The 25,904-nt window shown below is 36.9% G+C and overlaps 3 protein-coding genes across 3 annotated transcripts; 1 reads left to right on the top strand and 2 right to left on the bottom strand.

Annotated features, from left to right (window-relative positions):
- Positions 1–317: 317 nt before the first annotated feature.
- On the top strand, positions 318–2,867 carry LOC107882024 (uncharacterized). Its single transcript, XM_089049744.1, has 4 exons — positions 318–879; positions 1,091–2,119; positions 2,212–2,317; positions 2,459–2,867. Exons 1-4 carry the CDS (start codon positions 566–568, stop codon positions 2,588–2,590), a joined length of 1,581 nt encoding a protein of 526 aa, XP_088905870.1. The 5' UTR covers positions 318–565; the 3' UTR covers positions 2,591–2,867.
- Positions 2,868–9,418: 6,551 nt separating this feature from the next.
- LOC148917650 (uncharacterized) lies at positions 9,419–10,058 on the bottom strand. The gene has a single exon (XM_089050915.1). The coding sequence runs from the start codon at positions 10,031–10,033 to the stop codon at positions 9,536–9,538; it is 498 nt and encodes a 165-aa protein (XP_088907041.1). The 5' UTR covers positions 10,034–10,058; the 3' UTR covers positions 9,419–9,535.
- A 1,874-nt stretch (positions 10,059–11,932) lies between these two features.
- Positions 11,933–18,123, bottom strand: LOC103343965 (cell division control protein 48 homolog C-like). The gene is made up of 11 exons (XM_089050694.1): positions 17,828–18,123; positions 16,614–17,649; positions 15,866–16,482; positions 15,575–15,727; positions 14,599–14,715; positions 14,353–14,457; positions 13,210–13,275; positions 13,047–13,111; positions 12,762–12,963; positions 12,453–12,590; positions 11,933–12,315 (listed from the first exon to the last, which is right to left on the bottom strand). The coding sequence occupies exons 2-11, from the start codon at positions 17,647–17,649 to the stop codon at positions 12,256–12,258; spliced, it is 2,559 nt and encodes an 852-aa protein (XP_088906820.1). The 5' UTR covers positions 17,828–18,123; the 3' UTR covers positions 11,933–12,255.
- Positions 18,124–25,904: the final 7,781 nt, after the last annotated feature.

The following is a 25,904-nucleotide window of genomic DNA, read 5'->3' as shown; positions in this document are numbered from 1 at the left end:
AGAAAGCATGAGATGATGAGCTAACCTTTGATTATCTTGGACAATGAAGCAAAAACGATGGTGTCAAAGAGAGATCCAGTCCACCAGCACCTTTGATTAACGAGAGTGAAGCAATAAAATCAAAGAAGAAGGTCAATTATATAGGGCTTTGAACTAAACATCTTCCTCAATTGGCCCTAAAACCCAAAAAAAATCATAAAACCCAATAAAATAAACAAACAGGTAACGCTGGGATTTTAAACCGGGAAACCCAATAGGGAATACGTACATATATATATTAAAAAACAATTATAAGTTTCTTCTTCTTATAAGTTTCCTGTTTTCTCTCAAATATATATTTTTTAAATGTTTCCTGTTTCTAGCAAGACTAATTAGGTCATTATATAAATACATGCTTTGCAATTCGTACTATACCCATGAATGAAAGCATATTGATCTCTTGAATAAATTCCAAGCCTCAGCATACTATATTTCATACCCACAACCAACCATAATAAAACTCCCTTCTGCCGCAGTATCCCCAAACCTTAAATTCCCTTTTGCCTCAGTTTAGTATTCCAATATCATGGTCGCTGCCATTGAGCTCACGTCGGGTCAAGACCATACCTTGACGATGGCTTCACGCCACAATACATCAAAGATCGAGAAATCTCTGTGCAAGGTATCGGAGATGGATAAATCTCTGCGCGAACTGGGCGAGATATGGGAGATGGAGAATTCTCATGGCGAACCGGGCAAGATATCAGAGATGGAGCAATCTCTAGCCGCGCTTTTGTCCCAGCAAAGCCAACTGGTCCATTTGAAGAAATTAATATGGGACGAGCTTTGCTTCAGTAGGGCTGGCAGTTGCAAACATGGGACCGTTCATCCTTACCCAAGGTCAGTGCATGCCTTACTTACTAGTGGATTTCATCTCCTTAATTTTTTTTTTTCTCATTCGCATTGTTGTTTGTTTGTGTGTGTGTATATATATATATATATAATTGTGTAGCTTTGACATTGCTTCATTCATTAATTCTCTCTAGGTATAGGTAGTTGTTTGAAAAGATTAACTTGAATTGTTTTATATATCTCTCTCTTCTCTGTCCAGCTTGCCCATGGAGGGGATGACGGTAAATCAGGGGGGCCAAGATAGATCTGTGTTTTTAATGGTAACTTTCGATGGGGGCAAATACACCGGTGCCATATATGAAGTTAAATTCAAATTCGGAGGAGAAGTGGATGATATGGGCGGAGGAGGAGCACCTAAACCTGTAGCCACATTCAGTGATTTTAACGTTCGGGGTGCAAGGATTTTTGACCGCTCCGAACTATATGTATTTACAGACGAGGATTGGGATAAACCTGACCTTAGTTCATTCAGAGGGTCTATCTTTAATACGAAAACTAGGAAATTAGATTCCTTCACACCTTCTACCGTACAGTTTAAGCCGCGTGGAACAGTTGTGTCGGCATATGGCACACTTTATTTTCTTGAAGCCAAGGGACGAAGTCGGAGTCTAGGTTTTGGGAAATACAATCCTGATAAGAAGGATTGGGTGCGACTGCCTTTGTTTCCATTTTCTTATGAATACATTATGAAGGTAACTGGTTATGCCGTTTGTTACGGCCTTATTTTGTATACATTGTGTGACAGACACCGAAAATTGGATGTTGTTGCTTTTCACGTGGGGACAAAGAATTGGAAACGAGTGCAAACTAACACTTATATTCCTTTCCGAGGGAGGGCCGTGGTTGTAGGCGAGACTATCTATGCCTTAAATATGCTTGAGGTGGATGAGATTATAGCATACTCCTTGGAGAGGAAGGTAAATGATGACGGTGATATTGCATATTCACTAGTGCAACTGTATAGATTGAACGGCCTTGAGATTGCTGATCCCCCATTGCAATTTGGTGAATTTGTGACTGACTATTTGGTTCATCTGGGGAATCAAGACTTAGTTCATGTTAAGACTGGCACTAACGAAGAATGTGATGAGGTTCAACATCTTTGTATCACCACGTTTCAAATTATCCAGGAAGGAACAAGACATATGATCGAGACCTTACATTCAATTGTTCTTCCTGTGGATATCGAGGCCGGTAATTGGTTCATGCTTACGTTCGGCTTTACTCCGTAAGTTTTCTTCACATTACTCGTGTTTTCGTCAATAACATTAATTTGTACATTGGATTTTGTTGTTTATATATGATGATTATGACTCTCAGAGAGTGCGAGGATTATGAACCCGTAGAAAGGGAGAGTGCAACTAGCATGAAGCAGCCAAAACAAGAAGATGAAATCACTTTGGATGAGAGTTCTTTTATGTGGGAGGTAAAAGGAATGCGTTTACATGAAAACTTTTTATTTATTTAATGATCATGAATCAAGAGACTCAATTGTTTGCATGTCTATAAGTGTTTTTATTAACCTTTGGGTCTAATTTATCATAATATATGTAATTGGATTTTGTAGGAAGAAGCCAAGCAGGAAATAACTGCTAGACAGCCAGAAAAAGCCTCCATTCAACAGGAAAAAGCCAACCAGACAAAAAAGACAAAAAAGAAAAATCTTTTGGAAGGAGGGATTACAGGTAGTAGAAAATAAGCTGTAATGTAAGTACCTGAGGAGCAGAGCCATTGATGATCACAAGCAGAGACATTTTACTGCCATCTAGGCCCTTATTGGCTGTTATCTTTAGCTCATAGTTGATATTGCTATTTTTGGTTTTTGTTACACAATGTTTAACAACCAGAGGAATTAATGTTGCTTGTTTACTATATATAATTATCATGGTTCAGTTTGTTGCTTGCACAAACTGATGAATGTAGAGTTCAATTTCGTTTCCAGTACAGGCAATATATATTGGTTATTGGTTTTAGAAGGTTTGGGATCTTGATCATGTGGTTTCTGTTTGTTCTATACTGAATAATGTTATGTATTACCTGAGGAAAAGAAATCCTTTGAAGCCATCATTGGTCTGTCTTTAGTGGAAGATACGGCTTGAATTACCATTAACCAGAAAAGATGACTGCAAAACCTCTGTTAATTTTCGGATTTTGTATCAAGAATTGACATACGGCAAAAAGAATTTCTAGAGACTGAATTATGTATAAAATTGACGAAATCTATAACTTAAACCCTATGGTAGTGCTTTACAATATATATATCATTCAACCACATCCTAATTTGACGAAATCTATGGCCGAAGGAGCTTCGTCTACTACACGCCAGTAGTCTCACGGTGTATGCCTGCAATCCCAACCATGGGGCCCTTCATCTTCTTAACTTAGCAGCAGCAATGGGACTTGGTAATATATTATGCAGCATTCTCCACAAAAATAATTTAGCTTTAGCCGGAATAAGCCCGCCCCACACACCTTCCAAACTGAAGCATCTTCACTCACTGAAGTTGTTGCCAATCCTTGCCCCTCCTCCAATTCCAAGTCCATTGCAACATAGTAAGCACTTCTCTAGCTGTGAGATGACCTCTTATCATAATGCCAAACGAGATCTGCCGGGAGACAAACGCTCAACGGGATTTTCAAAATTTCATCCACATCCATTGCCAAAAAATGGAATTATGAGACATTCCAGCATGGTGTACCATTCTCAATACTAAGCTCACTGACCTTTAAATCTTCTTGCCCTTGTTGCATGGGAGAGGCAATACGAAAATTAATTGGTCTAGGAATCCACCGCGATCCCCCCAAACCCGAATAGATTGGTTTCATATCTTGGCTACTCAAGAAATTGACATTATAAAAAGTTCACAAGTATAATCTCAAATTATAATACCGTTTATATGTATGCCTCTTAACAGATTTGCTAATAATCCTATCACTATTTCTTTAATTTTTCTTTTCATTGAAAAGAAAAAAGAAAAAAGGGAAGGTGCTGATATAATTTATAAAATCAATTCACCACTCCAACAACAACAAAAAATTTTCAATTCACCACTAGCATATATTAGGGGTAGGCACGGTACGGTATGGTACAGTATTGAGCTCATACCGCTACTGATACCGGAAATTTAAATCGGTATGGTATCTGTATGGGATTACGGTTTGCCAAAATTGGTATCGTACCGTACCATGCCAAATCGGTATCAGTACCATTTTGGTACCAAAATGACACAACGAAAAAATGAACCAATTCAATATTCAACATATTCATTCACCAAAATAAGTGATGTCTAAGTAACAAATTCAAATATTCAGCATATTCAATATCCAAATCCTAATCAACATATTCAATATCCAAATCAACCAAATCAATATTTATCCATCAACATATTCATCAAATCCAAATGGTTAAAACTCATGCCTTATGGCTTACAAACCAAAATAGTTAAATCCCAAATGGTGAAGGAGAATTTTCGAGTCCTATGCAGCTCCATACCCAATAACAAAGCTCAGTCAATTTTTATGATGCATACATGGAAATTTATGCTAATACAGTCAATGAAAGAAGCCATATACATGAAACAGCTTTTAATTATCAAATGAATCAAAAATTATATTTTAGTACTATTTGGTACGGTACGGTACGGTATTGACCGGTATCAAAATCTTGATACCGATACCATACCATACTCTATTGGTACGGTACCGAATATCTCCCCATACCAAACAAAACGGTATGCAATTGGTATGGTATGGTACGGTACGATTAGGGTACGGTTTCGGTATTTCGGTTTAAGATGCCCACCCCTAATAGAGAGGCGAATGAGGAGAAGACTATGATGATGGACCACTCCCATCCCAATACACTAGGCTTGAGCATTTGAACACCGAATTGAGTTGGAAAAAAAACCAAAAGAATCGAATTTGGCTTGGACCGGTTCAATTCTTGGTTTTTGTCACTTAAAAACTGAACCAAACCAATTATATAATGTCGGCCTATATATTGATATACAACTCATTTTTCTTATGAATCTAATGCGAAAATCCTAGCCACCTCATCTCTCTTGGGCTCCTTCATCGTCCTCACAATCTCAACTTCTCTCATCTCCATCACGATCTCAACGTCACTCATCTTCATCACAATCTTACAACCTCCATTCACATCTCAAATGTTGTCAACCACTGTCTTTTTGTTGTTTCTCTTTGCGTTCGTTGATGAATCCCTAAAGAGGAGTTAAGTATTAGACTTAAGCTTCAAGTGATAATGGACAAGCAATAACCCCCAAAAAAAAAAAAACTGATTCTAGCTCAAACCAAGTAAGGGATCGCAATGAACCCAAACCGAAACAGCCCAGTAATTTTATTTAGTCAGATTTTGGGGGTGAAGTGGACCAAGCTGGACCGTGTCCACATCTAGGTTGAAGCATTTGGATTTGAATATAGGGAAATAAGCTGGTGTAATCAGGTTTCAGAAATAGTGTGCGGAAATGATCAGGCTACAAATTGTGTTCTAATATAATCACTTGGGGACGTGAAATGACCAAAGTGCCCTCCATATAAAAGCAGATGTATCAACCCTAACACTTCTGACTCTCTCTCTCTCTCTCTCTCTCTCTCTCACGGTTCTCTCTTCCTCTTTCAGCGCTTTCTCTCCATCGACCACCACCACTCTCTTTCTCCTTCTGTCGCGAAAACCTAATCTAGTGAGACCTATGAATTTGTCTGATTATTTTCGTAGGACCTTTGTGTAGCTGATTTCATGAAACAGTCTTTTTCTTTTCAACAAAAATTCTCTAACCTTTTATTCGCTTAAATTGCTTAATAGCAAATTCACATTGTATAAAGTGGTATTTAAGGGTGTGGTTATGTTTGGCCTTGTAGGCTTCTTGTGCCTGTTTTCTTGTTTCTCTTGGGATGTTATTAGCTTAAATTTGTTTCCGAAGGATCTATTGTCCATTTGTTTTTGTAATCGTTTTTTTTTTCTTTCTTTAATAAATTTTCATTTTCTTACCAAAAGAAGATCAGGTTACATGATTGAGTTTGGTGTAATTTTGACTTGTTGCTTCTCTATTGAGTAAAACACCTTATGAAAAAGACTTCATTTAGTCTTTGTTGATCTGTCAATGTCTTGGGTTTTTGAATTTGAATTTTCATGTCCTGCTTGCTTTTTGATGTTATGGTGTTGTAGGAGTTGTGCCCATTGTTTATTTAAAATGCTTACCTGGTTGCATGCATGTTTAATTTCTGTTGTAGTGTGCAGGATGACCTTAACAGACATTGTAGATTTATCTAGCGATGATGAACTTGGAGAGGTTAATGTGAAACCTGTTAAGTTGGAGTCAGGCCTCGTTGCAAGAAAATTGCAACAGAATGAGAACAATAAGGCTCTAGTTGCAAAGCATCAAAAGTAAAAAACCCCATGTGCAATACGAGAACCTGAAGAAAATAGGAGCTCAAATGCTCTAAGTACTGGTCACAGTAGCTCTAGTATATTAGACCAAGGGCAGTCACCAGTGGATGATACTGGCCTTTCTTATACATCGCCTTTATCTCCAGCACCACTTTGTCAGCAATTTTGGAAAGCTAGGAACTACAATGATGGCATTGGTTCTAAAGTCACAATTCAAAGTATTCTACTATCTACTGTTATATTTTGTACTTGAGTGTAGTGCATCTGGAATTTTACTAATATTGGTGGTTAAAGCATATATTGTCAGATTAGTAGGCCAACTAATTCTGTTGAGGCTCTTTCACGAGTTTTCATGTTTTTTCTGGTGATGACTTTTGTTTCGATGGTACAGTTTTTCATATACAATGCAATATTTGCAATCTTCTGTATCTAATATTGTTTATGCATGGTATGTTCTATGACATTCCTCTTTCTAGATCACAGATGGCAAAAACTATCTACATGTCCACCCAATGTTCCTTCATTCAAATGCCACTTCACATAAATGGGCCTTTTGTGGTAAATTCAATCTTCATTCTTCTTTATGTATATGTTAATGAATTCAACTTTATGTATGTTGTGCTTTTTTCCTTTTTGACAAGGACAGTACATTCCTTTTTTTATTCTTGTTTTCAGCCATAGCATATCTACTTGACAATGCAGTTGATGAGGTAATTTGTGAATGTTTATATTTTACCTTTCCTTTTTTCATTTTTTCCTGTGGTGGTTAAGAGTAATAACAATCTGCTTGGTCTTGCAATTGAATTAAACAAGAGTCATAGAGATTTTCGGATAAACGTGTTATAAAGATTTTATATTTGAGTAGAATCTTTAATGGTTTCTGAGCATCTAATAACTTTCTTTTCATGATATTTTCTCACCTTTTTTTGGTTTAGTTTCCTCGTAATTAAAGAAGATCCAAGATGAGCAAAAGTTGTTAAGTCATTGAAAAATAGTAATCTATAGAAGAGGCATTGTATATCCATGTGAAGCTCAGTGAATTTGAGGCTGTGGACATTTAATAAATAGGTTGATCTTTACCTAAGCCATTTGTAGGGTGTAAGAACCTGGATTCCTTGGCCAAATAAAAATTAGTGGGCATGTATATATATGTTAGTGGAAGAATATGTTTGATTTATTTCCTTCTAAAAGTACTATTGGTACATCAAGAAAAAAGAAAAAGGATATTGGGTCAGTGCCTTTTCACTCATGACCTTTCTTATGGCGTTTACCCTGATTATGTTTTGACCTAGTTTTGAGAGTTTGATGAATCATATCATGTTTTGCATTTCACTCTTCTTCATTGTTAATTTGGATAGATCCAAAATGGGGCCACTTTTGTCATTGTAGATAAAACCTCAAATCCAAGGGATGGAAGTCCAGCATTGTTAATTCAAGGTATGGGTGTATGTGTACAGGATTCTTTTATTCTTACAATCTTTAATATCTGAGATGTATTTACCTAGCTTGTCCAAAATTTGATACTATTTTTGCCTATTGAAACTATTTTTGTTTTTTCAGACAAGAAGATGCTCAGGAGCTCCCTTAGCTTCATTATGGATCAGATGCATGATGAATTACTTAAGCTTGAAGGACAGCCCTCGAGTATTAATGGCCTCAAATCATCTCTAGTATCTTCTGCAGAATTAAGCTATATTTTTGGAGGACAATTGATCTTGATCTTGGTTTTTCTGTTTTCTTTTTTTCCTGCAAAGGAAAGACTAACTTTTTTAAAGAAGGGTGGGTGACTATCAAAGAGAATTATGTCAGGCCTCCAAGATGGTGGAAAGAATTTCATCTTCAAGATGGACGCAGACATTATAGTCATCAATTTGTACTGAAATGCTGGATTTGGAATCAAAATTTTGTTACTCTTATTTGAGCCAGCAATTTGTATATTGTATTTCAAGGGATATGTATAATGCCATAGTCTGACTGAAGTTGTATTAATTTATGCCGAGCCGTCCTTAGCTTGGGGTGGCTATCATTATCAGTATAGAATTTTGTAAGGGGAAATATCTGATATAATCACTTTCTGTTTCTTTCTGCAGTTTTATCTTGACAGTTTCTGTTTCTTTCCCCTTTTCTTTTCAAATTGCACAAGAAAAAGAAAAGCCCACAATTTGTTTATTGTATTTTTATTGCTTTTTTATTGCTCGTCTATTGTCATTTTATTGCTCGTTTATTGCTACCGTATTGTTTTTGTATTGCATGTTTATTGCTCGTCTATTGTCACTTTATTGCTCGTTTATTGCTACGGTATTGTTTTTGTATTGCATGTTTATTGCTCGTCTATTGCACTTTATTGCTCGTTTATTACTACCATATTGTTTTTTAGCAGTGAACTAATCCCAGATAATTAGTTCCAGAATTGGGGGCCAACCGCCAAGAAACTTGCTCATTTCATTCCAATCTTTCAAAGTAGAATTAGAAGCATTGCAATTTAAGTTTTTTGAGCTAACTTGAAGCAAATTGATCAAAGAAGCAATTAGAACTTACACGAACCGTGGAGCTCTTGTACAAAAAATGCAGCGAGCAAAGTGGGTTGGTGAAGAGGGTGATGATGGTGCAGTATTTAACGTTCGCTGTTGACCGTTTGATAGCTACTTAAGTAGCTCGTTTGTGAGAGAGAGAGAGCCCTATCAATGAGAGATATTGAGACATTTGAATTTACCTGGTTTTGGAAAAACTGCAGCTTGTCAGGCCTAATAGAGAAGACAATGTCATGTGCCTCCCTATCAACTTTGACAAGAAATAAGAAGAAGATGCAATAGCAGTGGCATTGAAAACCACCAAAGCTACACCTTTGAAAACCCCAAAAAGGGAATCAACAAGCAAGGACATGAATACAATACCAGAGGCAAAAACAAAAGCAAAATAAATAAACCAATCAATGCCAAACAGTCATTGCAACAAATGAAAAGGAAGTAGGGACAATGATTTTGTGGGGTAAACAGTAGCAATACAATATTTTTGTGGTTTGGAAACCTCTCTCAAGATTCCATCAACCAATGGGGTCTATGAAACTCATAGTCATCATAAAGAAAAACAAAACAATACCATTCAGACTGAGGTCAAATAAAAAAAGAAAATGCCATTCAGATTGAGAATTCAATATGATTGTCAATCATGTCGAAAGAAAAAACTGTGTAACCTAACATGAATTATATATAATCTATAATGTCCAGAGCAGTCGAACTACGATTGAAGAGAGAATATTCGGAGAAGCAATGCCCTCTCCCTTCTGCCTAGCTTCTTTGCACCATAACCCCGTAAAACACCAAGCATAAGTGCTTTTTGCCCTTCTTCCAGACTTCTTTTTCTCACAGCCATCAGTAAATCTGTTCCTTGGGAACTAATGTTCTCTTCTTTCCCACTTTCACATTTCTCTTTGTCCACTACAGTTGAACTTGCACCATCACCTACCAATTTTTCCGACTGATGTTTCTTGTCTTCATCAGTCTCAGCTCCTTCTCCATGGATGCTCTCATAACCATCAGGGCTATTGCTTCCCCACCATTTATTGGATGCAGTGGATAAGCCATCAGATGGGAATCCATGTTTAAATTCATCATATGTTGTATTTCCTTTAGTCAAGCTTAATGTGAGTATATTATGGGGACGTCCAGTCTGAACATTTTTGCTTCCTTGCTGTTGCGCAAGAGGAGAAACTGTGATGCCTTGTGATTTCGCCATTTCACTATCAGGGTGTTGAGATCACTGCATTCCAAAATTTAAAAGGAGTAAGATGAATGAGAAGGACGAAGAAACAAACACTCTTTTTGAGTAACCAAGAAAAGAAATTAAAGCCCTTTTTGAATTAAAAAAGAAAAAGAAAATAGGTCTTTTGCACAAAACTTAGGCAATAAGCAACCCGAAAATCCTACTGTCAGGCAAAATGTGGTATGTTATTACAGCTATGAAGTTAACTGAAAGAAGAAGCATCCATCAAGGATAAGTTACAGATGGGAATAACTCAAAAGAACAATGAAAGAAGAAAGATTTTTTTCCAGGGAACATCAAAGATGAGTCACAGAATTTGACAAGTAAATGACTAAGTGGAAAGCACCACCAGGGATCCATACACTAGACTCTGCTTAATACATATTCAATCCCTTATTAACATCTAAAGTTGAAGCCTTTCTTATGATTCATTAATGCTCTAAACGCGGGATTTTGAAGCATATCCAAAAAAATTCTTCTTTTAATCCTCAAGCATAATATATCAAGCCCAAATAAAATAAGCTCTTCCGTATAAATGCAAAAGTCTCCGCACAAGTAGTGTCTTTGACCAAATAGGAGAAATAGCAACCAAAAATCTGGCCGAAACTCGGCCAAGATCCGAACTTTGTGCCCCAATCTTTGGCAAACAAACCTTGTTTCTCGTATCTTCAGAAAACCTTTCAATCCCTTGTGCTGCACAGGGAACTAGTCCTACAATCACCACACAAATGGTCACTGCACAGGGAACTAGTCCTGCAATCACCACACAAATGAGCACTCTACTACTATATTAGATAAGTATTCAAAAGCAGAGTCTGTCTAAGTAAATCACCTATGAAATAAACCTTTGATAAATATCAAGAGCTGTATGTATGCACATACATACACATAAACAAAGGGGGAATCTTTACAAAGAAAACTGATCCTTTTTTTAATAAAGAAGACCACTCCGAGATTTAAAATATACTTTAATATATCTTATTTAGCTCCAACACTATAAATCCATATGCAATTGCTCATCTACGTGAGAGCAGGACCAATAGAACAACAACCCAGAAACAGACAATTGAAAGAATCCCAAAAGAAACACACATATTGAAAAGCTCACAAAACGATTTCAATAAAAACAGAAACGCAAAGGTCCAAATGTAATCAGAACATAAAGGTTATAAATAAATACCTGGATGCCCCGTTTCAACGATCCGAGACAAGAATCCGATAGCCCACTGCTGCAAGAATGGACATTTTGGAACTGATTCAGATCGAGCTTCTTGTTAAAGATTCCCACAATGAAGTAAATGCTATCAGAAGGCAGCAAATCGACTCTGATTTGTCCATTGTGTCCATTATTTCTTCTTAGAAAAGAAAATATAAAGGATTAAAACTTAAAGGACATGTATTCAAGGCTTTGGCTAAGCTTTTATTTTTCTGGGTTGGACTTGTAAGACTAGATAACCCTAGATAGGGGATAAAGATTGAGTTTTTTTGTTGAGAAATTGACATAGGGATGGGTTTCGCGAGAGTGGGAGAAATAGAGTGGTGGTGGTCATGGAGCGCCGGTGGAGAGACAAAATGCTGAGAGAGGAAGAGAGAACGCAGAGAGCGAGGTCAAAAGTTTTCGGTCAGCAATCAATGGCCAATAGCTCCACAATAGATATGCTTTTATATGGAGGGCACTTTGGTCATTTCACGTCCCCAAGTGATTATATCAAAACACAATTTGTAGCCTGATCATTTCAGCACACTATTTCTGAAACCTGATTACACCAGCTTATTTCCCTTGAATATATTACCACCCAAACGAACCCTAATGGAATAATTGACAATTGAAGCCTTTTTTGAAATGTTATATTATTGTTTTAGTTAAACAGATTTTGAATATAAATTGACAAACTATATTTTATCAAAATTGGCAGTGCAATATGCACTAATGTCTACACCACCTTCAGGCCAAAAGAAAACGTCTACTCCCGCAAACCCCTGCTCTAATATTCTTCACGGTAGAATCTCAGGCCTTAAACTCATCAAAATTTATTTTCCCAATTGAAGTGCCAAGTAAATTTACGAGGCACCAAACCAATATAATAATAAAAATAAATACAAGACAACGGATCTGCTTCCCTCTCACATTCTTTCTTCTGTTGTTTGCTCTACAGACATTTACAACGTACACTCTTCAATGGGGCGCTTGTAGCTTAGGCTTTGTTTCTTGGTGCTTTGAGGCTCTCCCCAAATTTCTGGTAGTATTGCATTTGCTGTTCCACCATATGGAAAAAGCAATGGAAAATGGAAATTTAAAATTTGTGTTACGGAGCAAAAGAATAAGAAAAGAGAAAAAAGAGAAGGAATTGTCTGTTGAGAGGTGTTGGGCATATGAAAATCAAATCCATACCTTGTCTGTTACAGATGGTGCAATTTTAGCCAATGCTTGCTCAAAGTGAGTGTCTTTGATAGTCCATGGAGATGCATCTGAACTCCTCTCAGGTGATGTCAGTTTCTCTTCAAGAGCAGCCATAGCAGCTTCATTCATCTGCATGGATCAATACGTTAGAGAGAATTCCAATCACCTTTCTTCTTCCCCCACCAATCAAACAAAGGTACGGGCAAACAGAGAGGAAGGAAAAATCAACTCTAAAATCAAATATTAAACTACATATTACAAAGCAAAAGAAAGTTTATATAATTAAGAATATAGACAAACCAGTGCAGCAAGATCAGCTCCACTAAAATTTTCACAAGTTCCCCTTTGTCCAATCTCACTCAGATCTACGCTGGCATCCATAGGCTTCTTCCTTGCAAGAGCTTTTAATATTAAACCACGCTCGTCTTTAGTGGGTGGGGCGACATAGATAAGTTTACCAAACCTTCCGGGCCGCAAAACAGCACGGTCCATGACGTCGGGTCTGACAAAAGGTATAACAGCATGTAAGAAATGCATAATGATAATCATCACCGCCAAAACTGAAGAATGAACAATGGGTCTTACCTATTAGTGGCACCAATAACAAATACACCCCGCCGCTGCTCAGCACCATCTAACTCTATAAGTAACTGCAGTTGTAAGAAGTCAGTTCATTGTATCCATATATGAATGAAAACGAGTGAGTTTATAAGCAGTCAGTTCAACACTGCCTTCGCAAATTTTTTACCTGGTTCAATAGCCGTTCAACAACCCATCCTCCTTCTTTCCCCCGCTTAGTTGTTAAAGCATCCACCTGTCAGTAAGTGGGGAAAAACTTTAAAATGCTATGATTTGTAGGACACTTTTTCCATGAAATTTTTTCCATGTCAGGGCACCTGAGGAAATGAAACCCATGTCCTTCCAGTTTCCAACACTCCTTTGGATACTTGAAAGGAATTCAACTTTATGCAGTCAGAGAGGGTGCTTAATGATTGAGATATTATTCTTTTCTTTTCGAGAAAATTAGACATCATTTCTAATTTCTAATTACTTTGATTTTATATATGGTTGTTTTCTGAGGCAAATTTATGTTCAAACATACGTAGATCTCTATCCTTATAAAACACCCACATTTGTAGTGTCCTCATGTCTAGGCTTTTGTAAGTTGACATGTTGGACATCACATATCAGTGTCAGCACCCAGCACTGATGCCCATGCTCACAAAATGTAGGTAGAGAGTTCAGCTAAATATGTGTGATTAAGATGACTCCTGCGACTACACAATGAACAGGAACCAGCATCAGTGTATTCTTAAGTGTATAGGTACTTTCTTCTTTCCAAATAGACCCCTATTAGCTTTTACAACAGCTATAAACAAGCTGGTGAATGGTGCAAGAAGAACGACAAATTGTTGGAAGGGTAAAGTAATCAAGACAATTTGGTTGACTTCTCACCCAGTGCTTTTGGAGGCCAGCAAGAAAAAAAAATGGAGAAACACAGCTATATCATATATTCAAAAGACAAGTTTTTTTGTAAGGTCCTGTAATATTAGAAAGGTTAACTATCCCAAAAAACAAGATGGCTGCACATTTTCAGGAAGTGGAAAGGGAAAGACACCACATGCCTCCAAAAATTATGCCATGATGAGCATAATTGAGGTTCATTGGAGGAATAAGCAAACCAATCCTACCCTACGTACAAACAATTCAAACCAACTTGATCACAAGACCCAATCCAATCTACCCTACATACATACAAGTCAATCCAACTTGATCACGACAAGCCAGTCATCTATGCCACTATATATCCTTGAATGTTCAAATCAAATGATAAAATTCTAAAGAAGCTGATAGTAGCAATAACAATTGGCAGGAAGAGAGAACTACAAACCTCATCAAAGAAAAGTATGCACGGTGAGCATGTCCTTGCGCGACTGAACAATGTCCTAACTGCCAACTCACTTTCTCCAACATATTTATTCAGAAGTTCAGGGCCCTAACAAGTTAAGAAAAGCCATGTCAATCAAATAGATCCTCTCAACTTATGCAAAAACATTCACTGAAATATCTATTGTCACAGATAAAGAAAGTAACATAACAAATAAAAAGTATCTAATAGAAAAAGTAAATGACTGACCTTAATGTGAATGAAATTGGCTCCTGCTTCATTAGCAACGGCCTTCGCTATCAGTGTTTTACCACATCCTGGAGGCCCATAGAGCAAAAATCCTGTCTCTAAATCTACTCCAAATTCCTGAAACCACAAGTCATTTCAAAATTATAATTAGCCATTTGATTGCAGACAAATAAAACAATTAAATAGAATAAGGTACAGGCATCAGAAAGTATGAAGCAGTGATAGAACAACATGATACTATAGAAACTAAAAATATTCATGCATAATATGCAATGTAATAAATAATAAGTCACCACTGACAGTTATGTCTTGATTTAAGTTTCCATTATTTTACAATACAGTTGACACAACATTATATCAAATTTATTTAAAAGTTTTTGGTGATTGCGCTGTTGTACATGGATTAGTAAGTTCTGAACAAAAGACTTATCCCAACCCCACCCAAGCAACCCATTTTACCAATTGAGATCTGATTAAAGACATATGCTAGGCTCACTTCACTTGCAAAAGTGGACGACAATGGATTTCTTAGGTATGTAACATTGTCCAGTCGATTATCGTTTTCCTCTAACCATAAATGCCACAGAAAATATGTTCAAAATGAAATTGGTGGTAAACGGTACTGTCTATAGATGACAAAAAATTGCTACTAATGTATGAACCTTAATCACTGAGCTGATGAAATGTGGAGATTCAGCCATCATTATTACGAGGGGCAGAAATGGATAAAAAGAAGATGACATAAGTTCATCATCAGGGATTATGTTCTATATCTTTTAGATCATACCATACCAAAGGCACAATGTTTTAAACAAAAACAAAAACGACTTTCTTCTTCAAACACACACACACTCACCATATCGGCCATTCCAAACCTTTCTTCTACAAACGCGCGCACACACAGATGGGGTTCAGAGAGAGAGAGAGAGAGAGAGAGAGAGATTAAGAAGATAAAAAGAAAGGAAGTAACAATTACCTCATAGTTCTCAGGATATTTAACACGCCTAACTATATAACGATCAAATTCCTGTCTTAAAAGATCTAACCCGCCAACATCGTCCCATTTTACATTAGGAATTGCAGAGAAGCCTTCTCTTTTTGATGAAGGCTGAACCACTTGAACTGCTTCCTGCAGGAACTCACATGATAACACTGTCAACTCGAGAAATTTCATGAAGACAGCATACTAACTGTTTTTCATTTCAATATGTAGCAATGTAATTCAAAGAATGGGGAGAAAAGGTAGAAGTAGTTAATTTCAGGACACCTCAAAATCAGCCATACTGATAGTAAGCTTTTCCATTTCTTCAGGTGTCCATGGTTGCCTCCACCAATCTTCATTGCACTCCTCATTCATAGAATCTATGGACATATAAGTCTTCCTCTTGTGTATAATCCTTTTCATGGCAATGTTACCAGCCCTGTCAGCCAGGGCTGCCAAATCAGCCCCCACAAACCCTGGTGCAGACCTGGCTATTTTAAGAAGATCAAAAGAACCTTCGAGTCTCAGATTGCGTGTAAGCACAGAAAGTATCTGAATCCTCGCATTTTCATCTGGAACACCTAAAACAATCTCACGGTCAAATCTCCCCGGCCTTCTCAGAGCATGGTCAACAGCATCAGGCCTATTGGTAGCTCCAATAACAAGAACATAGCCAGACTTGTTATTGGAACTTTGCGAATCCGAATTTGCATCAGCCGGTTGTACAAGCCTATGAGATTCATCCATGCAAGTCATTAGTTGTGTCACAATTCGCCTCTCCATTTCTCGTTGCAAACTTTCTCTTTTTGAAGCAATTGCATCAATTTCATCAATAAATACAATTGAAGGGGCAGTTCTATAAGCTTTAGAAAAAAGCTCTCTTATATTTTCTTCAGATGCACCTAAAATTTATGAAATGACAACAATTACAATTTTCATCAACATAAATAAAAGATAAGAACCTTAACAATAACAGGGTTTTTCAGCTTCTAATTCAACTTATTCAAACTTTTTTAGTGACTAATGCTAATACCTGAGACACCAGAGACAACTTCAGTGGCAGAAATTTTATAAAAGGGAATGCCGGTTTCATTGGCAATGGCATGAGCCAATTTGGTCTTGCCACACCCGGGAGGGCCGTACAACAAAATCCCAGACATTGGCCTAACTCCGAGCCACTGAGGCAGCTCCGGATGGCGAAGCGGCACAATCACCTCCATCTTCAGCTCCTCTATCACCTTCTCCATCCCACCTAAGTCACTAAACCTCGGCCCCTCACTTCCCTTCACCTCAACCCCTGTAACCGAGCCCTTGGCTTCAGCTGCTTGCAATGTCTTTGGCCGCCTTGGCCCTCCATTTCCGCCCATTAACTCAACTTCGTCGCGACCAGGAAGCTCCATTTCTACATTCTTCTCCTTCTGATCCTCGGCTGCCTTGGGCTTCATGGCGCTGTTCGATTCCATATACGATGCTCGGAGACTCGATTTCATCACATCAAACTCCGGCTCCACTTTCTCGCTGTATATTGCGTCCTCCGACATCGACACAGACCCATCTTCATCAGCATCATCATCATCAGAAGAAGACGAAGAAGAAGATGTAGATGGTCGGTCACCATTCCTTACACGAATCCTTCTAAGGTGGGCAGACTCCATTCGCTGCAATTTATCCTCGCTCTTACTGGCAGCACGCTTCTTCCTTCTCTGGGAATTGCTTTGGCCGTCTTCTTCTTCTTCTTCTTCTTCTTCTTCTTCTTCATCTTCTTCTAAGTCACTGACATGGATTAGGGTTTTCGATTGCTTAAAGGAAGGCGAGTCTAGGGTTTGCTGGACGAACTTGTTGAAAGACTGGAGCTTGATGCGGTGGTAGTCTCGGTAATTATTGCGAAGTTGGTGGACGATTTCGTCTAGAGAGGAGGATCGCAGGTGCTTGAAGGTCTCCAAACGACAACGAAGAACCCTCTGCTTTTGTTCGGAGAGCGACCTCCCTCCACCCTCTAACCTAGGTGCTGGCGAAGCAGGATCCCTCATCCTCTTAACCCTCTTTCCTCGCTGCCCAGGAGTTGCCATCTATAAAACAAAATGAAAAAAAAGTTGGAACACAAACCAAAATCAACTACACCAGTTTCATTGAAGAGTATAATTGTAACAATACAAAAGGCAAAACTTCTAGTCATTGCTACATTGTTCAGATTACAAATTGAGGGAGAAATTAGAACAACACAAGCCAGAAAGTAAAAGAACTTACCTTAACCAGAACAGAGATTTTAGAATATAAAAAACACTACAGCCTGTGGGTTTCTTTAGGGTGGGGGTCAATGGTGTTTACCAGTGGAAGGTGGACTTAATTAGTGGTGGTTATTGATGGGGGGGAATAGGATTGAGAAGAGAAAATGTTGGTGATTGAAAGCGGGAGACAATGGGGTCACGAGAAGGGTTGAGCGACTGAGAGAGAGAGAGAGAGAGGAGGAGGAGGAGTGGTTGTCGTCGCAGCTGCTGTAGAGGGAGAGGAGGATGAAGGAAAGCGGTGGAATTTTTTTGATCTAAAAGAGGCGATGGTTTAGCGGGGATGGGGAAGGTTTTTTTTTTTTTTTTTTTTTTATGGGCCAAAACATTTTCGGGCCTGACGTTCGTCTTATATGATGTATGTACATTAGAGCATCTCCAATGATGCACAACGCGCACATAAATATTTAATTAGAAATAACATCTCACATCATTCCAACCGATATGTCAAAGTGATGTGGAATGAAGGCTAGAGGTTGAGATATTATTTTGACATCTCAAAAGCAGATGTCAAATGAATATTTTATTATTTTTTAAAGACAGCTGACTATTACTTTCATTTATTATTTTTCTTTTTATTTATTTTTATTCTTTATCTTAAATGATTTGACTGATAATTATTTATTTGACATATCGGGTGGAGTGTAAAAGTATGTAAATGTCAAATTGTCACATCACCATCAAATTTAAATTTGATGTTTGGTATTTGACATCTCCTTGGAGATGCTCTTAGAGTATCTCCAACCAATATGTCAAAAGTGTCACATGACATTTAACAGTTAGAAATAACATGTCACATCACTCAAACCGAATTGTCAAAGATGATGTGGAATGAAGGCTAGAGGTTCAGCTGTTATTTTTGACATTCTAAAAGCAAGATGTTAAATAGATATTTTATTATTTTTTAAAGACAGCTGATTATAATTTTCATTTATTATTTTTATTTTTTATTTTTTTTCTTCTTTATCTTAAATGATTTGACTGTTATAATAATTATTTATTTGATATATTGGGTGGAGTAAAAAACTGTGTAAATGTTAAATTGCCACATCAGTCATCAAATTTAAATTTGATGTTTGGTATTTGACATCTCCCTTGGAGATGCTCTCGTCAATGAAAAACTTGGGCGCCAAGATTTCCAGCAATTCAATCCGTGACAAGTCTAAAAATATAATGTGATGAACATGCATCAAAAATTTTGTTTCATCTGCTAAAGATGTTTAGGTGACAACTTTCAAATTTGCCTCACTTATGTTAGAGTTTGTATAGGAAAATTTACTTTCACTTAGAGCATTCACAATGGGCTGTCTAAACCACCTCCTTAGACAAATTTTAGGGAGGAATCGTAAAAATGCAACTCAACCACGCTCTATCCACCTCCTAAAATTGGGAGTTCTCAGGAGCTCCTAAATCTGATGAGAGAGAAAGGACTCCTAGTGGCTCCTTATAATTTAATACTGCTTTATTTAATGAGTATTTCAAACCTTTATTTAATGCTAACTATTTTTTATTTTATTTTTTAATAGAGATGGACCAATAAAAAAAGAGTTATAGCATTTATGACTTTCCAAATTATGGAGTATGGTTGAAGTTGAAATTTTGTAGAGAGCTCCTAAAATAGCTTTCTTAGAGCATTCACAATGATGGCTCTCTATTTCTTAACTAAAATTTAGCTAAAAATATAAGAAAACTATTTTATGAGCTCTCTAAAAAATTTCAACTCCAACCATACTCCTTAATTTGGAGAGTCATAAATGCTATAACTCTTTTTTGATTCGTCCATCTCTATTAAAAAATAAATAAAAAAATAGATATTCATTAAATAAAGCAGCATTAAATTATAGGGAGCCACTAGGAGTCATTTCTCTCTCCTCGGATTTAGGAGCTCCTAGAGGACTTCCTATTTTAGGAGGTGGATAGAGAGCTTGGTTGAAGTTGCATTTTTACGATTCCTCCCTAAAATTTGTCTAAGGAAATGGTTTAGGAAGCCCATTGTGGATGCTCTTATATTCTTAATCAAAATTTAGCTAAAAAATAGAGAGCATCATTGTAGATACTCTTAGTCCCACATTGAAAGGGAGTGCTTTCTTTTTATGGTTTATAAGCATCAACACCTTTAAACATTAAATAAGATATGAGCCTAGTAAAGGTTTAATTTAGACATGTTTTTAGTGTAGTTACCGCACACCACAAGAGAGAGAGAGAGAGAGAGAGAGAGAGAGATTGAGCTTAACATCAGTTTTGGGCCCAATATCTTATTTTCTTCAACTCTTTCTTCTTCCCCTCTCTCCCCATGTTTTCTTCCTCTCTCTCTCTCTCTCTCTCTCTCTCATTTTTTAGCAAAACCTTGCCTCAACATCTTCTATGGAGTTTTCAATTTTATTTATTTATTTTTAATATACTCAGTCGGTTGCTGTTGCCAATGGAATTGGTATCCGTGTATCGCAATCGGTACCATCATTGTCTGTCCCGATTGTCCAACCCCAACAACGTTAACTTTTTGGTCAACCACGGTTTGCCGACTGCAAAAGCCGGTTAGTAATTGGCGATTTTCAGTGTTTGAGGTCCAACCGCACAGCCCTAGTTTAATTAATATTATTTTTATTAATTAGAAATTCATTTTTTAGATAATATCATTATCTAAAATTCAAAATTTGTTTGAATAATTATTAAAATTGTTAGATGAAGAGGTATCAGACATCTATCTATTGAGAATATAAAACTAGTCAAATATAGAACTTTTAGAATTGAATTATCATTCTCGACACATAAACACTTCTTGAGAGAAAGCATATCATTGTTCGTCAAAAATCAAAGTCATAATGCTTAGGCTTTGATTTGTGATAAATCTTGGTGGCAGACTCGTATTGAACTACAAGCACAATGGGTAGAGGAGAAATACTATTTAAAGGACATTACAACTATGCAGAACCTTATCACTTATCTAAGTCAATATTTTCTATTGATTTAACTGTTATATTGAACATCGCTATATTGATTTGATTTAATAATATTTATAGAACTTATTTGACATAAATGTGACGACATGTTCAGCATTACGTAAAATTCTGTCATAGAAGGACATTTTTCTTGTAGTGCCTTTTTCATGTCTTCTTCATCACCTAGTTGTTCTGTTGGAGACACAGCGAGCCAAACCAAATAGGTTTGAAATGTGAGGTGCCTAATTAATTAGGGCCTGTTTAGTTTGTGAAAAAGATTTGGTGAGAAATAATTTCTCATGTTTATTTTTCAAGGGATGAGAAATGGAAGATTCATTTCCCATGTTTGGTAATGCTGGGAAAGTAACAATAAAATATCACTTTATTTCATTTCCCATGTTTGGTTCGCGTAGGAATGTAAAACAAAGTTTGTTTAATTTTTCAATTATACCCATATGAAATTAAATAAATGCATTTAATGTTATGTCGTAATTCTAAGAACCACCGTGGTTATGTGAAACCACGTCTAATTATAAAACAACGACATGGTATCAAAGAAAGACAACTCTTGTCACCTAAAAAACATCATTTAACTTTTTTAAGATGATTTTTTTTTTTCAGAAACCAACATGTAAGTTGATGTAAGTTGTTGGTTTTTTGCAATATGTGAACACTGAACTGCACTAGAACGACGGTATTTGTTTAAGAACCGTCATGTTGTTCATGAACAACGACAATGAATTATTGTCGTGGGTTTGCACTCAAAAGATGACAGTCAATTTCACGGCGGTTTGAAAACCATCACCATGATGGTGAATATCCATCATTTATTTCATTTTTTGTAGTAGTGGATCCAGAATTCTTGGGCCAAAGGGTCTTAGTGTAAAAGTATCAAAAAATTTCCTAAGAAGAAAATAACACTAAAAACATAGAAAGACTATGGCAGCACAAGGCAGTGGTGCTCAACGCCGGCGGAGAGGTAGTGGTGGAGGTTGGGAGGTTGGGGCTCCTAGGGTTGTGGGATATTAATTTGGGAATGAAAGGGTTTGGGGATGTGATGTGGAGTCGGATAAATGGGAGGAGAGGAAGATGATCTTTTGTTTTGTTTTTTTATTTTTAAAAGTTTGGCTCAAAACGACGTAGTTTTGAGGCCAAGTCAATTAAAAAAAATTGAAAGAGCCCTGGATTAAACGACGTCGTTATGGCTAGACCTTTTTATTAAAAAATAAAAATAAAAAATTGGACCTTGTGCTCACGTAGTAGTTGGGTGCTGCGCAAGGCATACCCACATGGGACTTTCATCGAGTATCTTGTGTGCACACAAAGGGTCGTTCTGCTGCTATCCAAGGGGTCACTCATGGAGTCCACAACTGGATTTCTAGCATCCCAAGGGGTCGTGTGACCCCTCTTGTCCCAACATGCATCCACCCCTAGTTCCACATTCTGCAGGATCATTTGGTACGCCGGACTGTCATGGATTGGACTAAATACCGGAATTGTATTGGATTGGCTTAGCCTGGCATAAGTTGGATGAGACTTGTATTGCATTTGGTGTAGGATTGGATTAGGACTAATTTTTTTTTATTTTTTTAATTCTTAATTTCAAAAAAGAAGTCAAGTGGATTTATTTGTTTATTTGTTTTTTCTTTTCTTCTTTCTTTCTTTGCTTTTTCATCTTCTTCTTCTCCTCTTCTTCTCAATCTATTTGTCTCTCTACTTCTTAATTTTTAAAATGTTATATTATGTCATTTTCCTATTTCACTATTTCTCTCTTCACCCTCCTCTCTCTCTTCAATAGCCACATACCCAAACCCCACAATCTAAATTTGGGAATTTGCTTCTTTGAGGAGGCTCATGTCTGGGTGGGCTCTTTGATGGTGAATTGCTTGATGGTTAGCTATTTTTTTCTGAGGTTTTTCCCCCAATTTCAGAAAAAGAAAAAGCCATTTGAATTAATTGATCTATTTCCTCCATTTGGGTTTTGTAGCAAACATTTAGAGAGAGAGAGAGAGAGAGAGAGAGAGAGAGAGAGCAGCTGACAGGGATGAGGTGTGTGCTTAGGTGGGAGGTGATGGTTGCTACGAGGTGTGTGGTTGGGTGGGAGGTGATGGCCGAAACAAAGGCGTGGAGCGTGGAGAGGGGAGGAAGTCGTGAGCGATGAGGAGGCGATTATTTGTCCCCCCCCTTCACACACGGGGGAAGCCTAGCTAAGAAGGTGTTTTTAGTGAGCCCCAGATTACTAATCCCATTTAAAACTAGAATCATGTGACAACAAATATAGAATAATTTTTTTGTCCAAGTTAGATAGGTGTAACAAACGACCCCAGTTTACAAATCTCTACTCTTATAAAGCCAAGCCAACATCCTAGTAAAGTGCAAATAAAGAGAACGCCTTAGTAGAATATATCACATATTTCTCATGATGTGTGATCAACATAGAAGGATTTAGCATAGTTCTGTATCGTGTATGTTGGTTGAATGGTTCTCATGGCTGCCTTCATATCAGACCCACGTCCAAATGGAACAGTAAATTACAGTGGGTATGAGAATTTTGAGAAACTTACTCCTTTTGCTGCACGCTCATTCATTTATTTGATTAATTTTTATTTGCTATAAGAATTTCCTCTTTCTATTTATGTCTTTCGCAAAGATGCAGGTCACAAAGGAAATAAGGAGATTCACTATTATATCCAATATAGGAGCCCAAATTATAAAAAAAAACTCTATATGAAATGGACTTTAGAAACACATCTAAAACTTATTTACAACATAACAAAAAAGCTTTTAACTTCTTTTAAATTACAAAACTGTCATTGATTTCTTAAAACAAACTCAACCCCAAAATTTCATTTAAAAAAAGCCCAAAACAGTCAATAGAGCATTAAAGTAATTTAATAATTAAAATTAAATTTAATAGGATCAGCTGTCATTTTTTGGATTTTTTTTGGCTTTGTTTATAGAAATGAAATGATGTAGGGTTTATTTATAGTTTTAATGCTAAGAATAGGTATATGACTAAATATCTCAAGGAAGTAAAACAAAGATTTACAAACATGAAAACCACAAAACACCATTTGGTAATTCCCATTACTTATAATTTTTGTGATGCTTTTAATTGATTTTCTTTTCCGTCAAGAATCATATAATGGTTTGATTTTTTTTTCTCAGGGCATTATTTCGGTAGAGGAAGTAAAAGCTCCATAAGGAATTCATAGCATTTGAGGGAATTCAAGGGTCGAGGACTGTTCACGTTGAACTTGAATCCCTAAGCTGCACATGGGAGGTCAATAGCCACCAAAATCCCCCACACACCAACATACCCACCCCCAATACCCACTCCGTCTTTCCCCGACCTCCACTTGTATTGGATTCGAAAGTTGGGTATGGGTTTTAGGCCCATTTTGGAATTCTGTCACTTTTAAAAAAGTTGCTTTTACTGTGCTTTAAAAATAATTAGTTGTAAAGTAAAGTAGCTCTATATTTGGTAAATAATATTTTTAAAAATGCTATTAATATAAAAAGTAGTGTCAAAATCGTTTGGTAAATTTTAATATAAAACTGTTGTAACTGTGAATAATAACTAAAATATACATGATGTTGAAAGTGTTATGTGCTAATCATGTGGTGGTGATGGTGGTGGTGGGGTGGGGGTGGGGGTGAAAGAGATAGAGGTGAAGGTGATGGTGGTGTTGAAGGTGGAGCTAGTGGTTGTGGTAGTGGAGGTGGTAGGGATGGCGGTTGTGGAGGTGGAGCTGGTGGTGGTGATGGCAGATGGTGGTGGTGGTGGTGGTGGTGGCGCAAAGGATGAGGAGAATGAGGAGGAGGAGGAGGATGTGATGGTGGTGGTGGTGATGTTTGTGGTGGTTGTATAGGTGGTGAATGTGGTAGTGGAGTTGGATGTGGAAGTGGAGGTGGTGTCATTTTTTAAAATGAATGATGATATTTTAGTAATTAAAAAAATTCATTAAAGGCTCATCTTTACTTCTTTTAAAAGCAGTTTTAAAAGAACTCAAAACTCGCTTTTAAAAGTTGTTGTCAAAAAGTCACTGTTTTTAAAATAATCTGGATATTTTATTTTTATCAAATACCTTAAATTGCTTCACTTTAAAGTGAATCTGGTTTTTGGGGAAAAAAAGCAATCCCAAACGGAGCCATAGTCAATGGTCTTAAGACCATCTCCAACCATGTTGGGGCTAAACTCAAATTTCCACCCTCCAAAATATAACTATTCATGTAATTTTAGGACTCAAATTTTTTTTTCCTCCATCCTTGCAGACTCATAATTTGAGTTCGCAACTTTATTAAATTGTTTAAGAATGATTAAACCCTAATTTTTTTTTCTTGTTAACTTTTTTAACATTATTTTTGTCTCAACATTCATGATTTAATTTTCTAAACATTTTAACCTAAAAAAATTAAAATTCCAAAGCATAATAGAATTTCACTTAAAAATAATTAAAAAAAAGTATAACAACATTTTATTTACCAAAGGGAGAAAGGAAAAAAATTGATTTTTGGTTGATTATTTACCAAATGAATGGCTATTTATAGAGTTTGAAATAAGTTTTGGGGTTGGATTTGATTTAGATTAATTATAAATATTATTTTGATCGTTGGATTTAAATTTGAGGAAATGGATGTGAAATCTTACGGTTCAAATGGCCTAAAATTAATCCTAATCGTTGATGTGGATATAGCAGTTGTATTGTTTAAAAAAAAAAAAAAAACAAACTCAGCTTTCAAATTGGGCCATTTGATTGCAACGTCTCTTTCTCCAAATGCTGCCACTTGTTGCGCAGCCAAAGTGCAAGTAGATAGCTTGCTGCCACATGGGGCCCGCCTATTTTTCTTCTTTCACATGGGCTGCTGAGCAAGGATTTGGGCTCTACACAAATTATCAGTCTAGGCAAAACTTGGACTGGTATTCTATCTCAAATTTCACCCTCAAAATACAGGGGTTAGAGATGAGTTTTGGGCTCAAAACTCAAATTTTGAGTTTCCACACATTAGGTTGGAGATGGCCTGAGGGAGTGGGGGTCGTGTCGGAATTTGAAGGATTATGGGGATGGGTGGTGGTGGAGGAGTTGAGGCTGAGTGAGT

Source organism: Prunus mume, linkage group LG4 (genome assembly GCF_029339155.1).
Source record: "Prunus mume cultivar Tortuosa linkage group LG4, ASM2933915v1, whole genome shotgun sequence".
NCBI classification, from domain to species: domain Eukaryota; kingdom Viridiplantae; phylum Streptophyta; class Magnoliopsida; order Rosales; family Rosaceae; genus Prunus; species Prunus mume.
The sequence above is the reverse complement of the archived record's forward strand: the minus strand, read 5'-3'. Positions and strand labels throughout refer to the sequence as shown.